Source organism: Zalophus californianus, chromosome 7, assembly GCF_009762305.2.
Source record: "Zalophus californianus isolate mZalCal1 chromosome 7, mZalCal1.pri.v2, whole genome shotgun sequence".
Classification (NCBI taxonomy): Eukaryota; Metazoa; Chordata; class Mammalia; order Carnivora; family Otariidae; genus Zalophus; species Zalophus californianus.
The window spans coordinates 118,691,157-118,707,496 of record NC_045601.1 but is presented as its reverse complement, the minus strand read 5'-3'; the positions used below and the strand labels follow the sequence as shown (position 1 = coordinate 118,707,496).

The following is a 16,340-nucleotide window of genomic DNA, read 5'->3' as shown; positions in this document are numbered from 1 at the left end:
ACTTGATATCAAGACAGATGTCCCCAAGCTTCCATTCCTTCATTTCCTAAATCTCTGAGACCACCTGCATTCGTTCTTCTAGCTGATTCCCTGATTATTGCTTCTGTGTTTCTAAGTAGCCTGCTTCTCACACCCGTTCTCTGGTCTTCAGGTTTACGCATCAACTTGAATGAACTGGCTCTTCTTTCACACACTCCCATCTTCCCCTTATAATTATTTGATAATTTTGACAAGCTCAGTGTGCAGCGTTTGCATTATTATGACCGTGAAATGCTAGTCACAACTGAGCATTCAGCAGACTATGATTATGTGCCCCCCCTGAATCTACTTTTTATTTTCCCCGGAGTAAATAACTATTTTTCCCTTCATTTCTTAGTTTCTGTTGAGCTCAGTTTAATCCTTGCCCGCTCCCCCTGGGTAAGTCTTCATGAGCACATTCAAGCCCATCCCCTCTTCTCCCTTCTTCTTGCCCGTGCAGCCGCCTGACCTGCAGCCCTCCGTCTTGGCCCATAGGGATGGGATGCCTGCACCCCTGGGGCAGAGCTGACGCTCGACCCCCTTCAGCTCCTCCTGGGGGCCCTTGGCCTCTCTCCTGCTGGCTCCCTGTGGCTGGGATCCCATGAGCTCCCCCTGGTCGGTTTTCTCCATCATTTTCCCACTTTGTCTACTCGTGTCCTGGGGAAGGAAACATGGAAAGTAGAACAGAAACTCTCACATCTGAGGAGCCCTCAGGCTGCCCTCGCCCTGAGTCACACGGTGACGAGACAGAGACTCCGTGCTGGACAGAGTTGTCCTCGGGATTTGGGGGCCTCGCCTCATGTCTTCCGGTCCCCAGTCCTGTGTTGTTGCCTCTTGGAGTTTTCAGGGTGTCTGCCCTTCTGCTCTCCTTCGGACATTTCATTGTGATGTGTCCTGGTGTGGGTCTCCTCTCATCTGCTCTAGGTCAGAATTTGGGTGGGTCTTTCAATATGTGTGTTTGTCCCTGTGAACTCAGAGAAATATTCTTGAAATTGTTTTCATCATTTCCTACTCGACATTCTTTTTAAAACAATCATTATTAACTTGTTGGAATCACTTGACTGAGAAACAAATAGGTCTTCTCTCCTGTTGCCATCACCCTCCCGATTGTACCACTTCAGGGAGGGACAACTTTAATCATCCAGTGTGTCCACTCAATTATTCATTTCTATGGTCATATTGTTCATTTCCCAGAGCTCTTTCCTGTCTGTGATTGCACAGCACTGTGTGTAGTTGTGTTTTTGTTTCATATCCATATGGGTGTTGCATCCTGTAGGTATGACTGATCCTAGCGGTAGGGGACCTGCTGTCTCTCCTGGTTTCTGCTTTCGTGATATCATGACCTTTTTCCACGCAGCACTCATCTCAGGAGCGACTTACGTTTCCCTCTGTCATTTCTGCTCCATGCCCATCTCTCATATGACACTACCAATGTCTCATTACCAGGGTGTCACCCTTGCTCCGTGTTGTAGCTCCGGAGTCCAGCTGATCCTGGAGGCCTCCAGATGGCCACTGGATGATGGACTTTAGTGTGATTTGAGCAGGTGAGTCACATTGCCCCTTAATGTCCTCCTAGGCTCTGAGCCTCACAGCCTCCCATTGCAGAACATTCTGGAACATTGCAACAATTCACTTGCATGGAGTGCACATCATACCCACCCCCTAATGGACAGGGAACAATGAACGACAAGTCAACCAGGCCGCTGAGAACAAACCTTCTGGGTTGAACCCTGGCTCCACCACCCCCTTCTCCTCTCCGAGTCTCCCTTTCCCTGTCTGTACAAAGGGATCCCCTATGGGGTGCCTCCTGGGTTTGCTTTCATGATTAACTGTGACTCTCTGTGTAAATCACATGGTGATAATCCCTGACACATGTTAAGTGTTCCACTATTTATAGTTACCATCGTCATATTGATTATAGTCCTCACGGAATTTCTGTTCTTCGTTTTTATTTTTTATTTTTTTTAAGATTTTATTTATTTTTAAGAGAGAGAGAGATCACAAATAGGCAGACAGGCAGGCAGGCAGACAGAGGGAGAGGGAAAAGCAGGCTCCCTGCTGAGCACAGAGCCCATGTTGGCTCGATCCCAGGACCCTGGGATCATGACCTGAGCCGAAGGAAGGCGCTTAACCAACTGAGCCACCCAGGCGCCCCTGTTCTTTGTTTTTATAAAGCACAATTCAAGAAACATCCTTGAGAACATGTGTGATTATCTACTGAGGATAAACTCTTCAAAGAAAATGTCTGTGTCACAATATAAGCACAATTCATTTGTGGAGACATTTTTCTTTTTCTTTTTCTTTTTTTTAAAATATTTTATTTATTTATTTGACACAGATAGAGACAGCTAGAGAGGGACCACAAGCAGAGGGAGTGGGAGAGGGAGAAGCAGGCTCTCCGCTGAGCAGGGAACCCGATGCGGGGCTCGATCCTAGGACCCTGGGATCATGACCTGAGCCGAAGGCAGAAGCTTAACGACTGAGACACTCAGGTGCCCCGTGGAGACATTTTTCTAAAGCACCCATTAAAAATTGTATCCCAGTGTTCACTCCCATCAACCTTTATGACAGTGTTTTCACGACCCTCTGATGGACACTCTCTTGCCTTACTTTCATCTTTGCCAAGTTCATCAATTCTAAGTTTTATTCCTGTTACTTATTCCACATTCTCATATTTATTTACTTATTACAAATACATTTTTTTTATTTTTTTACGAAATTGTTTGACATTTTACTTCCTCCTTCCAAAATTGTTTTTTAAGATTTCCAATTCTTGTTTCTTTCTTTTTCTTTTTTTAATATTTGCGTGCATTTGACATACAATGTTCCATTCCTTTCAGGTCTACAACGTAATGATTAGCCATACAAACCAACAGTTCCACTCTTGGGTATTTACCCGAAGAAGATGGAAACACCAATTCTCTGATTGTATTTTGAATGGGTTGCGGCTATCTTAATATGTGGACTTTAACAAGGAAGAAACATCAGTCCCGATATTGGGAGCTGGTCTGACACTGACAGCTGGGCTCAGTGTGGTCAGAAGCTGGCTAATGTCCAGCCCTTGGCCATATTCTTCTCCTGTGGGACATAAGCCAGTCACCTCACAGAACATCAGCATCCGACAAGGACACTCTGAAACCATGACATCACTCTGTGTCATTACAGACAAAAACAAGGCACTGCACAACCCACAGAATAACACACATCTCCCTGTGTCAGCCAGTGTGAGCAATCGGGGCTCCTTTACCATGACTGCTCTATCCTCGCTCTGGTCTGGCCTGCCTAGAGAGGGGATTCACTGAGATGCTCAACCATGGAATCGCCCACACGTCCTGACAACACGCCGTCGGGAGTGGGCCCCAGCTTCCACAGATCCTCTCCAAAACACTCATCCAAAGGCCATGTCCTTATAGGTTCCAACACCTTCATATTAGGATGCCCCATGGCCCCCAAAGGGGTGTCTTCTCTCTCACTGCAACAAGTAATAGATCCAACTTGAATGCCCACAGGTGCTCCTCATGGTCTTGGCTGAAGAACATTGAAGCATCTCACCCTTCTGTGTGAAAAAAATTTTTTTGTGTCTTTTAGTTTGATCACGGATATGTGTTTCTATCTTTGTGAGTGTGGCTGACATGCAGATATTTCATGTTTTTCTTTATGGCTTTTCATCATTAGGCCATGCTTAGAGAATTCTTCATCCGACAATTGTAAACATTTCACGTATATTTTCCCCGGAGTAGAAATGAAGAGCAGAGGGTTTCAAGGGTGACACGAAACACAGAGAATTGTCTGAATTTGGGCAAATGTATGGAGAGGACGAAGAGGTAAAAGATAATAAGGTGGTGGAATCAATATGTACATTCTGATTTATGACGTTTACAAGTATGTACAGAGCCTACAAGGTACATGCTGTATTCAATATATCTTCTCACCTGGGCTCGGTGAAGACTTATGAGGCTGCTTCTGTTAACCAGGTGAATGCAAACAAGACCAAGACATCCAAAGTAATAGAGATAACAATGAGCTCCAGGGATGGGCAGTTTTGAACACTTATGACCTAGATGTGATACATCATATTTTGGCCAATGTCGGTACACTTCAGCTGTTACAATGCATGATAATTAAACTTTCATGCTGTTTTTTAAGGATATGTCTCAGACCGACATAGACAAATCCATGACTTCCATCTGAAGGTAAATTTAATATACATATACCTACGAGTCATACAGTATCTTCTTTGAGGAGGATCTAGAAAACCAACAACATTGTAGATATATACTGTCTGAATAATAGCTACGAGTCACCTATGGGTGCTTAAGTTCATATCCATTTAAAACAATTCAGGGACACCTGGGTGGCTCAGTCGTTAAGCGTCAGGCTTCGGCTCAGTTCATGATCCCAGGGTCCTGGGATCTAGCCCCGCATTGAGCTCCCTGCTCCGTGGGAAGCTTGCTTCTCCCTCTCCCACTCCCCCTGCTTGTGTTCCCTCTCTCGCTGTCTCTCTCTCTCTGTCAAATAAATAAATAAAATCTTAAAAAAAATAAATAAAACAATTCAAAATGCAACGGCTCAGCACACCAGCCTCATTTCAAGTGCCACCTGAATCTCTAGGACCACATGCATCTCGTGGCCACCATACCGGACAGCACAGATATATAGAACAATTCCTTCCGCACAGAATGTCGTATTCCGCGGTACTGCTCTGCGTGCTTTGCGAGCCGCGAGTGAGATGCATCAGACACACGGAAAGTGAAAAGACCAACATGATTTCTCTTACAGACGACATCAGATTCCATCTGGGATGTGAAGACCTACGAAGCTGGTGGGTCACAAAATCAAAGTCGCATATGCGTGGGTCTGGTGCCTTCAGGTGCAAACTGTTCTCAATTACAAAAGGGAAAACCCTGTCCCCCCAACTCCCTTCCCAGACGGGGGACCCTCTCCGCCATCACATTTCCAGGAGGTGGGTTCTCTTCTAGCTGCACTCGGGGGCTAAAGTCAGAGCTGAGTTTTCAGAGGCAGGAAGTGCAGCTCAGGGAAAGGGATTCTGCTGAGTGAGGAGAGGCCAGGGCAGGACCAGCCGGGAGACTCTCCCAGGGTTATCAGAAGAGCCGTTCTCAAAGTGTGGTCTGGGGAACACCTGACGTCACTGAGGCCCTTTCACAGAGTCCATGAGGTTAAATCTCTTTTCCTAACATTACTTAGACATTATTTGCCTTTTCGCCATGTTGACGTTCACACTGAGGTAAAACTTAGCAAGAACGGAGGTGATGGGTGCAAACTGCAATAGTTGTCATTCTTCACCACTACTTACTCCCATAAAAAACCAGAAACACTCTTTCTGCCATCTTTCCATGCCACCATATGGTCACATGAATATCTTGGCGGATGCTCTCAAGAGCAGTAACAATGCCTGGGAGAGAAGCGAAAGGCAGGTCCTATTAGCCATGCTCCAAAGTCATCGTCCGGTTCTAACTGTGAGGACGAAGCTCGGTTACATTGTTGAATTTGAAATCACTGCTGATCACAGAGCTGGGAGCATTGTTGGGAACCCCAGGGCAGGTTAAACATGTGTGAAGTGAGCAGCCCCAGGTTTGATATACAACTGAAAGATCTAGAAAAATGGTGGAAGAATCTGCTCCCATCCCTCTAGTTTGGTTTCATTGTCCTGACAATCTCAGCTGGCCTCGTGGACCATGGAGAAGCAACATGAAAACACACAGGAGGGAAAATCCTGAGAGTCTTTTTCTTTTTCTTTTTTTTTTTTTCTGGGAGTCTTTTTCTAAGCATGTAATATATGCATGCAAATAAAATGCCTCAACAGAAAACAAAAATAAAAATAAGCTAATATTACATTAAAACATCCCGATCGAAGCATTAAAATTATCTTTATTAATTATTCTCAAATCCACATTTAAACATATCATATATGATGACATGGGTTGTCCCACACTTGCACTACTTGCAGAAGCCCCAAGGAAAATAATTTGTGTGGCATTAACTGGCCTCTTTTTTCTTTTTTTTACAGAATCCATTTTTTTAAAGATTTTATATTTTAATTGACAGAGAGATAGAGAACACAGGTAGGCAAGTGGCAGGCAGAGGGAGAGGGAGAAGCCGGCTCCCGGCTCAGACGGGAGCCCAATGTGGGGCTCGATCCCAGAACCCTGGGATCATGACCTGAGCCGAAGGCAGCCACTTAACCAACTGAGTCACCCAGGCGCCCCACAGAATCCCTTTTTCCTGAAGACATGAATGACACAGAAACTTGGAATATTTAGACTAAGTGATTTGGCAGACAGTTTCTGGAAAAGGAACAGGAACCTACCCTTTCATGAACATCAACTCACATATGACAGCTGAGAGTACGTGTTGCCTTGACCACATGTAAACTCTCAAGAGAAAATCAGAATTTTGGAAAACTTGTGATCCACCGAGAAACTTGACAGCTTCTCATTCCTGACAAACTTTTCTGTTGCGATCTGTGGTAATATTAAAACAAATAAGAATTTTTGATAATTAAATTCCAGGGATTATATAGGGAACCCCTAAAGAATGTAGTGAAACAACACATTACTTAAATATAAAAGTCCTGCATTAGTACAAGATCCATTCAGTGTGCAAGCTGGGCCTGTGGATTTTAATGTAACAGAGAAGGACAGAGTCAATGTTACTGTTTCAGGTTCCCCTTTGCCAATAACCTCAGAGAAAGTACAACTTGTGTAGTTTTCAAATAGTACCTAAGATAAATATCTATAATTCTTTGTGAAGGTTATGAAACGTACTATTCTCCAGTATTTGTGCAAGGTTGTAAATTTTTTCATACACATCAACGAGAACAGCACAATAAATGCAGAAGCAAATCTGAACATCCAGGGTTCTTCTAAGCGGGCAGACAAGAAAGATACTTGCAAAAATGTGAAATGCAACGACATCACTCTTCTCACTATGCTGTTTATTTAGGAAATAGTTATTTTTCATAAAAACAATATTTGTGTTTTCATGCCATGGGCTATTAATATGATTCTAAATGAATTAATGAATTTTTAAACGTGTTTTATTCCTACTCTGGTAAATACCGAGAGATATAAACCTACAGACCCAAAATATCCTTGGGATCCTCAGTAATCTGTGAGACTGTATAGACATCCTGAGAACACGATGTTTGAGAATCACTGACTCACACAGCTCCTGGGCCACGACTCGGGGAGACTGTGACAAAGAGCGCGTCGTGCAGTAGGTGAGGGGTCGGGGCAAAGTCCCAGGTCCCTGGGCCTGCCTCTCAGGGTCTCAGGCCCCAGGGCGGTGTCTGGGGTGGGGAAGGCCAGGGCCGGGGAGTCCCCATCTCCCCGGTTTCACTTCCCCGTCTCACAACCTGTGTCAGGTCCTCCTGCCTGGGGACTCCTGACAAGGCGCCGGTTCGCATTCCCATTGGGTGTCGGGTTTCTGGAAAAGCCAATCAGCGGCACCGCGGTTCCGGCTTATAAAGTCTCCGCACCCCGAGCCCAGCTGCGACTCACAGTCGGCCCAGACCGCGAACATGCAGGTCGTGATGCCCCGAACCCTCGTCCTGCTGCTGTCGGGGGCCCTGGCCGTGACCGAGACCTGGGCGGGTGAGTGCGGCGGCGGGAGGAAAGGGCCTCTGCGGGGCGGGAGCGAGGGGACCGCGGGGCGGGGACGCGGGACCCCCGGGGAAGGCGCCTCTCCGCCGCCGCCGCCCCAGCCCCCCAGCCGCCCCCGGCCCCGCCACGGCCTGTGCTCCCCCGCCCCTCCCCGCCTCCGCCCTGCTCCCCCGCCCTCGGTGCCCCTCCCCTGCCCTCCGCCCCTCCCGGCCGCCTCCCCCTGGGCGCCGGCCCCGCGCCGCGAGGAGGGTCGCGCGGGGTCTCACCCCTCCGCGCCCGCAGGCTCCCACTCCATGAGGTATTTCTCCACCGCCGTGTCCCGGCCCGGCCGCGGGGAGCCCCGGTACGTGGAAGTCGGCTACGTGGACGACACGCAGTTCGTGCGGTTCGACAGCGACTCTGTCAGTCTGAGGTACGAGCCGCGGGCGCCGTGGATCGAGCGGGAGGGGCCGGAGTACTGGGACCAGGAGACGCGGAGAGCCAAGGACAGCGCACAGAGTTTCCGAGGGAGCCTGAACAACCTGCGCGGCTACTACAACCAGAGCGAGGCCGGTGAGCGACGCGGGCCCGGGTCCCGCTCACGACCCCCATCCCCACGGACGGGCCGGGGTCGCCCCGAGTGTCCGGGGCCGAGCGCCACCCCGAGTCTGAGGGAACCCCCGGCCCTGACCCCTGACCCCGACGAACCCGCGGGAACTTTCAGGCGGTTTTACTTTCTGTTTGGACTTAATCCCCTGCCTGTCGGGCGGGGCCAGGCTCTCACACCATCCAGTGGATGTACGGCTGTGACGTGGGCCCCGACGGGAAGCTCCTCCGCGGGTACGAGCAGTTCTCCTACGACGGCGCGGATTACATCGCCCTGAACGAGGACCTGCGCTCCTGGACCGCGGCGGACACGGCGGCGCAGATCAGCCGCCGCAAGTGGGAGGCGGCCGGTGCGGCGGAGCAGCACAGGAACTACCTGGAGGGCACCTGCGTGGAGTGGCTCGGCAGGTACCTGGAGCACGGGAAGGAGACGCTGCAGCGCGCAGGTACCAGGGGCCGCGGGGCCTCCCCGATCTCCCCTCCACTGGGGCTGGCTTCCCACCAGGAAGGGAGAATGGACTCAGTGTCAGAACAGCGGCCCTCCCACGGGTGGGGAGACGGAGATCCGCCCGCGTGTTCATGTCCCTACTAGAGAGGGCCTCACCCAGAGGGCCGCTTCTCGCTAAAGGGCAGTGGAGGAACCCAGTCTCTCCCAGGGGGCAGGTGGAGACCGTCCCTGAAATAACCCATCAGCGGTTCCCTTTAACCCTGGCAGCCACCTTGGGAACCATGACTTTCCCTCTCAAGGCCTTGTTCTCCAATGACAACATCTTCGTAGGTCTGACCCCGGGTTTTCTGACTGATTCACCCTCCACCACAGTCAGGACCGTTAGTGTGCTCACTCACTTAGACCTGCCGCCTCCTACCCTGGACTCTCACCCTGAATCTAGAACTTTCCAGGGTTAGGAGATCCCAAAGGCTAGGTTGGTACCTGGGCGTTGTGCTTCTTCCATCCAAACCAATTGCTGGGCCCACCTCAGGATGGTCGTGGACGTTTCAGGGGCCCATAAAGGTAAACCCGTGTGGATTTCCTGATTCTTTTTCCTCAGAACCCCCCAAAACAGATGTGACGCACCACCCCATCTCTGACCAAAGAGTCACCCTGAGGTGTTGGGCCCTGGGCTTCTACCCTGCGGAGATCACTCTGACCTGGCAGCGGGATGGGGAGGACCTGACCCAGGACACAGAGCTTGTGGAGACCCGGCCTGCAGGAGATGGGACCTTCCAGAAGTGGGCGGCCGTGGTGGTGCCTTCTGGACGGGAGCAGAGATACACGTGCCATGTGCAGCATGAGGGGCTGTCCGAGCCCCTCACCTTGAGATGGCGTAAGGAGGGTTTGGGGTACAGCCTCTACTCAGGGAAAGCAGAAGGCCTTCTGGAGAATTTCAGCAGGGTCAGGACTCCTGCAGTGTTTTGGGCCCCTCACCTTCCCTTCCCTTTCCAGAGCCGCCGCCTCAGCCCACCATCCCCATCACCTGGATCATTGCTGGTGTGGTTCTCCTTGCGGTCACTGTGGCCCTGATTGGAGCTGTGATCTGGAAGAAGAAGCGCTCAGGTAGGGAATGGAGTGGGGGGATCTGAGTTTTCTTGTCCCTCTGGGGGTTTTCCTAGGTCGGAGACTGTCCTGCCTTGTTACTGGGAAGTCCCATCCACACACATGGACTTGCCCACGCTGGAGCTGACCACTAATGCTCACTCTGTAGCAACACTTGTGAAAATGAAGGACAGATTGTCATCTGGGTAACTCTGGTGATGGGGACCTGATTCCGAGCAGTCACAGGACAGAGAAAGGGCCCTGCTGAGGTCAGACCTCCAGCCAGTCAGGTGGTCCAGTGACCCCACCCCTCTATCTTCATGTTCCTTGATCGTGTCCTGGGTCTTCAGTCACAACTCTGCAAACTTCATTTAGGACCAGGACTAGGAGCTTCCTCTAGGATCTCATGGCCCAGCCCTGTTCTGGCCTCTGACATGATGTTTTCTTCCCACAGGAGGGAAAGGACCAGGCTACTCTCATGCTGCAGGTAAGTGTGGAGGGAGTGATCCCTGAGACCCTGAGATAGTGTACACAGAGCCCGACGGGGAGCCCGCCCACCCCGTAGCTCCTCCTTTAGTCTCCTCTCCGGTGGGCTCTGACCGCGGCCTGTTTGTTCTCCCCCAGGTGATGACAGTGCCCAGGGCTCTGATGTGTCTCTCACGGCTCCTCAAGGTGAGACCCTGGAGACCCCGAGTGCGGGAGGGTTAGGGCACTAGGGACAGTGTGAGCATGGTGGGGGGTGCTGTCCAGAATGTCCGCACTTACGTGACTGACCTGAATGGGTGCATGATTTTTTTTCACAGTGTGAGACCAGCTGCCTTGCGGGGACTGAGTGATGCAAGATGTGTTCACACCCCCACTTGGTGACATCAACAACCCCTGACTTCTCTTTCCGCAAAAGGTGTCAGATGTGTCTGTGTTCCTATGAGCATAATGTGAGGACATGAGAATTGCCCACCTACCCACCACGACCCCTGCCTATGCTGATTTGCATTCTCTTCTCTGATGTGCTTTCCTGTTCCAGCAGAGGCGGGGCTGGACCATCTCCATCCCTGTCTTTATTTCACGTTGGGCTGAGTACTAATGACTTATTTCCCTACGAAAATTAGAATCCAGATATAAGTTTTCTTTCCTAATTCTTGGCATGTGGGGCTGATGAGGTAATAAAAGAGAAAATTTGTAAAGTTGAGACAGCAAATAAATGAAGCACTGAGAACCTTCCAGAACCCCTGTGTTACTGTGCTGAGTGTATTACAGGTGGGGGCAGGAGAAGGCTGTGAGGAGCCGAGTGGGGACAGGGCCTGTGCCCAGTTGGTGCTCAGCGCATCACGGCTGTGCCGTGCTCACCCCTCAGCTGGGTCATCTCTCTGCTCGGTGTCCTTGCCTCTTCTGTGGAACCGTGTCTCCCCAGGACCTGTGATCACAGGGATGTGGATGTCACCTGTCACCAGGACCTTGTGCAGCAAGAGCTTACTGTGACTGGGTCAGGCTAAGCACAGGCCTGGATCATGCCATAGCCCCCATTTTGGGGTGTTTTTTTTTTCAATGTTTCTCTGGAGCATCAGGCCTGTTCTTGCTCTTGTGCACGAGTTCTTATCCATTCTCCCCTGGGTGACCCCACGAGTCACACATGAGTTCTGTGGTATAGAGGGATGAACTTTCTGATTCATTCATCTTCCCCTCCCTCTAGAGCTGTTTCCTAGATAATTCTTTAGATTCTGGAGGTAGAGAGAGGACGAATCGGAGTTTCTCATCCTTATTAATTTCAGTTACCTTCCCTACTGCTCTGTCCTCTCTCCCCACCCTTAGTTCATTGATCCTAGTGCCGGCTCCGATCCCAAGTTCTTGGATTTATAAAGCAGAGTCTAACTAGTTTTCTGTGTGGTTGGAGAAAAGGCCCCAAAAAGCCTAAGTACAGTGTTTCTGAAGAGAGGACTCTGTGTGCTGTGTGTGCAGGAGACATGGTGTGGGGGAGGAGGGGCTGAGCAGAGAGAGGGAGGGGAGGGCAGCCCTGTGAGAAGCTAGAGGCAGCCCGGATGGCGAGGTGGGCGCACGGGGGGCGGGAGCTGCGAGGGATCAGCTGAGCCTGAGGCGCATCTAGAAGAGGGAGGTCCTCTAGCTGCTTATTCATTCACCTGACAATTGTCGCGTGTCACATACAGGACACGCTATGTTTACATCTGGGACAGCTCAGTGAGACTAAGAAGAGGGAAAACTTGCTGCTCTTGCGGAGACTAGTTCTAGTGTAAGGGGCACACGGCACTTGACCCTCGGGCAATGCGGGGATTGGGGCAGTGACCCCCTCGTGCAGTCAGAAATCCAAGTACAGCTTTTGACTCCTCAAAACATAAGAACTCATAGCCTTCTGGTGACTGGAAGCCTTACTGATAACATGAACTGTCGCTTCACACATTTGCATGTTACATGTACTATATACTATGTTCATACAATGAATGAAGGTAGAGAAAATAGTAGAAATCATAAGGAAGAGAAAGTGCGTGGCCAGTACTTACTGTAGAAAAGTCCGCATGCAGGTGCACACGCCCCGTGCAAACCAGTGTCATTCAGAGGTGAACTGTGTATTGTGTAAGCGCAGTAAGAAGGGAAGTGTTTACATGGATGTGGGCAGGAGCTTGGAGGAAGGTGACCCAGAGCACCGAGCTGGCATGGGGACGATGGCTACTTCACTACAGCGATCAGAGGGAGCCTCACCAAGGTGCCTTTGAGAGGTTTGAAGGTCATGAAGGAATTGCATAAGACGAGGTCTGGGGGGGGCTCTTTCCGGGCAGGGAACCCCCAGTGCACACGCACTAGGGCAGGAGCGCATCCTGTGTTCATGGAAGGGCGAGGAGGCCACTGGGCCTGGAGCAGAGAGCAGGTGACTTGAGGTCGGATGTCAGCCTCGTCACGGAGGCCTGAGGTTATTAGAAGGGTTTGAGTTTTCTCTGAGTGAGGCGTGGACTTACAGGAATGAACAGATCGATGGGAATGATTTTCTTGAGCAGCATCTATTTGCTGCTCTGCAGAATCGGGAGGTGCAGGGCGAGCGACCAGTAGGAAACCTGTAGAAAACCAGTGCTGTGTCCCAGGAGGGGGATGTGGGCTGTACGTATGGGGTGTGAGGAGGGAAGATACTGAGAAGTGATTGAATGCCGGAGATATTCACAGATGGACTTTGCAGCATTTTCTAATGGATTCATTCTGGGTGGTGAGAAGGAGGAATCAAGGAGGGCATCCGGCGTTTCAGATTGCAGGTAGGAATGTGGGATGCTTTCTTGGAAACGGGAAAGACTCTGGAAGTAGGATAATTTGGGGAAGCAGCATCACATGCATCCAGTTTAGGAATGTGGAATCTGGGATGTCTATTAGAAACCCAAGTGAAGTTGGCAGTTGGATCCAGAGTGCAGGGTAGGAGAAATACCTACGTCAGAGAGATAGATTTGTGGGGTGATGCCACCAAATGATGTTTAAAGCTTCAGCAGAGATGAGGTCACCAAGGAGGTGAGGGCCATAGAAGAGAAAGGAACAGGACCAAACCCTGCACTCCTCAGGGCTAAGCAGGCTGATCAGAGTGCACACCCAGAGTGGACTGCACAGTCTGGTTCTGCGTCTAGAAGGCACATACACCAGGGAGGCCCACCCTTGAGTGTGCACAGGAACTGACAGTCTGGAGTAGAGCATGAGATTCTGGGTTGATAACAAGGTTGGTGCTGCTGCTGCTGGTCTTCAGATCCCACACTGAGTAGCAAGCACATGAAGCAGGATCCCCACATGGCCGTGCATCAGCCTCTCCTGTAGGGCTTATTAAATAAGTGATTCCTGCGCCCACGCCCAACATTCTAAAATGTTAGGTCTGGGGAGAGGCCTGAGTATTTTGTAACGAATCCACCAGCAATCCTGGGGCTCCCCCAGATATAGAAGCACTGAAGTCATTGATGAGAGCCCTCATCATGGAAAGGGGTTTTACATACACATTTAAATGGTTTTGGGGGGGCACCAGAGTGACATCTGACACTTGGTTTCAGCTCAGGTCAGGAGAACTCGCCCACGTCAGGCTCTGCACCCAGTGCACAGTCTGCTTGAAATGTTCTCCCTCTTCCTCTACCCCTCTCCTCTTTGTCATGCACACACTTTCTCCTTCTCTCTCAAATAAATAAATAAATAAAATCTTTAAATTTTTTTTGTAGGAAAAAAATGTAAGACATACTCAGAGAAACATATTTTCTCTCTTGTGGGGCACAGCCAGGTGGCAGATTGAGTAAGTAGTTTTAAGGTCAATATAAAATCTCAGAGTTACTGAGAGTGTGGATCTGAAATGTCTGCACCACACAAAAGGAAATGGTAACTATGTGACATGATGCACATGTTAGCCATGCTATGGTTGTAATCGTTATCAGTACAGGAAAGTGTCAGTCAGCTGGTTGTACCCCTAAACTCACGCAATGGTGAATGTCAGTCATATCTCCACAAAGCTGGTAAAAAATGTCTGAAATCTTGCTCTTGGAATCTCTTCCCTCCGTGGGTTTCTGACTCCTTGGGATACGTACGTACAGTTACAGAGAGACTTAGGGACGCGAGAGAATGTCTGAGGCCTTGTTTTATTTCAAAGAAAGCCACTGAGCAGCCTGAGGCTACCCAGCCGGGAGCAGAATCCACACTGGACCCTCGGTGGAGGTCCACATACAGCCAGCCCCCTGCTACTGGGCGTCGATGGCACTGTCCACACCACTGACTCCCCTGAGGGAGGACACTGGGCCCTGAGGCTGGGACTGCTCTCGCTGCTGCCCTGACCGCTGCATGACCCCGTGGTGACACTGCTCGGACCCCCTGTGCCCAGTGCGTGGACGCTGTCCCAGCGTGTCTGTCACGTGCCCTGAGTCGCAGTCTGGCAGGGGGTCACGTGACTGTTGACGCTTCATGTCACGTCCAACTGCAAGACTGGCAAAGTGCGTTCTCCTCTCTATGGATGGAGGTGGTCTCTGTCCCCAACAAGATTCTTTAAGTGTGGAATTCCTTTATGTGGGCAGAGAGGTATGAGTTCTGGGAACGGACGTTGGGGACCAGGAATGGAAAAGAATGACAGATTTCAGCATTTGGAGCCGTGATTTGAGACTAGAACTTGATCTGGACACTGTAGGCTCTCAAGTCTCCTCGGATGGAGTGACTCATAAAGGGCATCTTTCAACTTATTCCCTTGATGGTTGTTGTGGGCCCAGCGTTTACTCCAGTTCCTACTCACACATCAGTGGAGTAGCATTGTTGGGTGATGCAGTGATTGCTCAACTTGTCTTCTCCCGGCCTTGGTCTCTTCCTGGGATTAAAACCCAGATCTGTATCACTTCAGATGATCCACACATACACACTGACATTTCATGTTTCTTCCTACATGCACATATTTCTGGGGAGAGTGTGCATAATTTTATTTGGTTTTATGTGGCTTCCACAAAAGTATGAAAACCCATTCCAGTTTAGACACTATTCTACTTCATCTCTGGTCCACAAACAGCTAATTATCACAGTGTTTTAGCAGATCCAATGACGTGATATACATGCTCAGGTTTGCTTGGCAATGTCCAGTCTCAGGCAGGAGAAGGTAGAGCTTTCTTGCTTACACTCTTTCAATTTCTTTATGTATCTTTTTAAGGGCTGATTAACAGTTCAAAGACCAGTGCTGGCTCACGGAAGACACAAATCATCGTTGGTTTAAGTGACTTATACTCTAGCACCTACTCTGGTGCCTAAGAAATAGCAGAAATGAAAATAATTAATGAGGATTCCATTTCCAGGAACACCGTAGACTAAGGTTTAAGGCTGCCTCCTGTGCACGTGAGGTGATGAGCACTGGGTGTTATATGCAACTGATGAATTATTGAAGTCTACATATGAAACTAATGATGTACTATATGTTGGCTAAATGAATTTAAAGAAAAAATTGTTTAAATAAGGCTGCCTCTTCTCCTAAAACAATTAAAAATGATAGAAAAAAACCATAAAATCATCCAAAAGTGCAGTAGAACAATCAAGAGAATAATCAATTAGCCCAAAATTTAAATATGGGCTATACCAGAGAGAACAGTTCTGATACTTTGGTCATTTTTCAAATCTAGAAAATCTTAGCTTGGCTTCTCAGGCTCATGAGTCCTCGAGAGGAAATCATGCCCAGAGTTTCTTCATGTAAGGAGCAGGAGAAACATCCCTCCCTCAAAATCTGGGTAACAAAGATTCATATCCTCAGAACAAGGTGACACAAATCAAATCTGTTCTATCTTCAAGTAACGAACATTCTAGGGAAATTTGCCTTGGAGTCAGGAAAAAGTGAGCAAACAACTATTTCAAAAATTTGCAGACACGGCCTAAGCCATCTGTGATTTGTCATCCATATTTGCTTTACCATTGGGCCAAAATAATTTCATGTCATTAGTATAGTTTACAATTGTCCTGGATTGGTGATGACCCAAAAATTTAAGAAAGAAACTAATTTCTCTAGAGAAATCTCTATTTAACCTACATGTAAAAAAATTTACACCCACAGATAATTGTACAGAGAAAAAAAAAGCAACTCATAGCAAGAAATATAAAGT

The 16,340-nt window shown here is 49.2% G+C and overlaps 1 protein-coding gene across 1 annotated transcript; it reads left to right on the top strand.

Annotated features, from left to right (window-relative positions):
- Positions 1–7,494: 7,494 nt before the first annotated feature.
- On the top strand, positions 7,495–10,985 carry LOC113915714 (patr class I histocompatibility antigen, B-2 alpha chain-like). The gene is made up of 8 exons (XM_035728708.1): positions 7,495–7,631; positions 7,923–8,192; positions 8,396–8,671; positions 9,275–9,550; positions 9,670–9,780; positions 10,214–10,246; positions 10,384–10,431; positions 10,563–10,985. The coding sequence occupies exons 1-8, from the start codon at positions 7,559–7,561 to the stop codon at positions 10,565–10,567; spliced, it is 1,092 nt and encodes a 363-aa protein (XP_035584601.1). The 5' UTR covers positions 7,495–7,558; the 3' UTR covers positions 10,568–10,985.
- The last annotated feature ends 5,355 nt before the right edge of the window (positions 10,986–16,340 follow it).

Coding starts and splice junctions, on each gene's coding strand:
- LOC113915714 (XM_035728708.1), top strand. CDS start 7,559: ATGCAGGTCGTGATGCCCCGAACCCTCGTCCTGCTGCTGTCGGGGGCC. Junction 7,632..7,922: donor CGTGACCGAGACCTGGGCGG/GTGAGTGCGGCG, acceptor CCGCGCCCGCAG/GCTCCCACTCCATGAGGTAT. Junction 8,672..9,274: donor GGAGACGCTGCAGCGCGCAG/GTACCAGGGGCC, acceptor CTTTTTCCTCAG/AACCCCCCAAAACAGATGTG.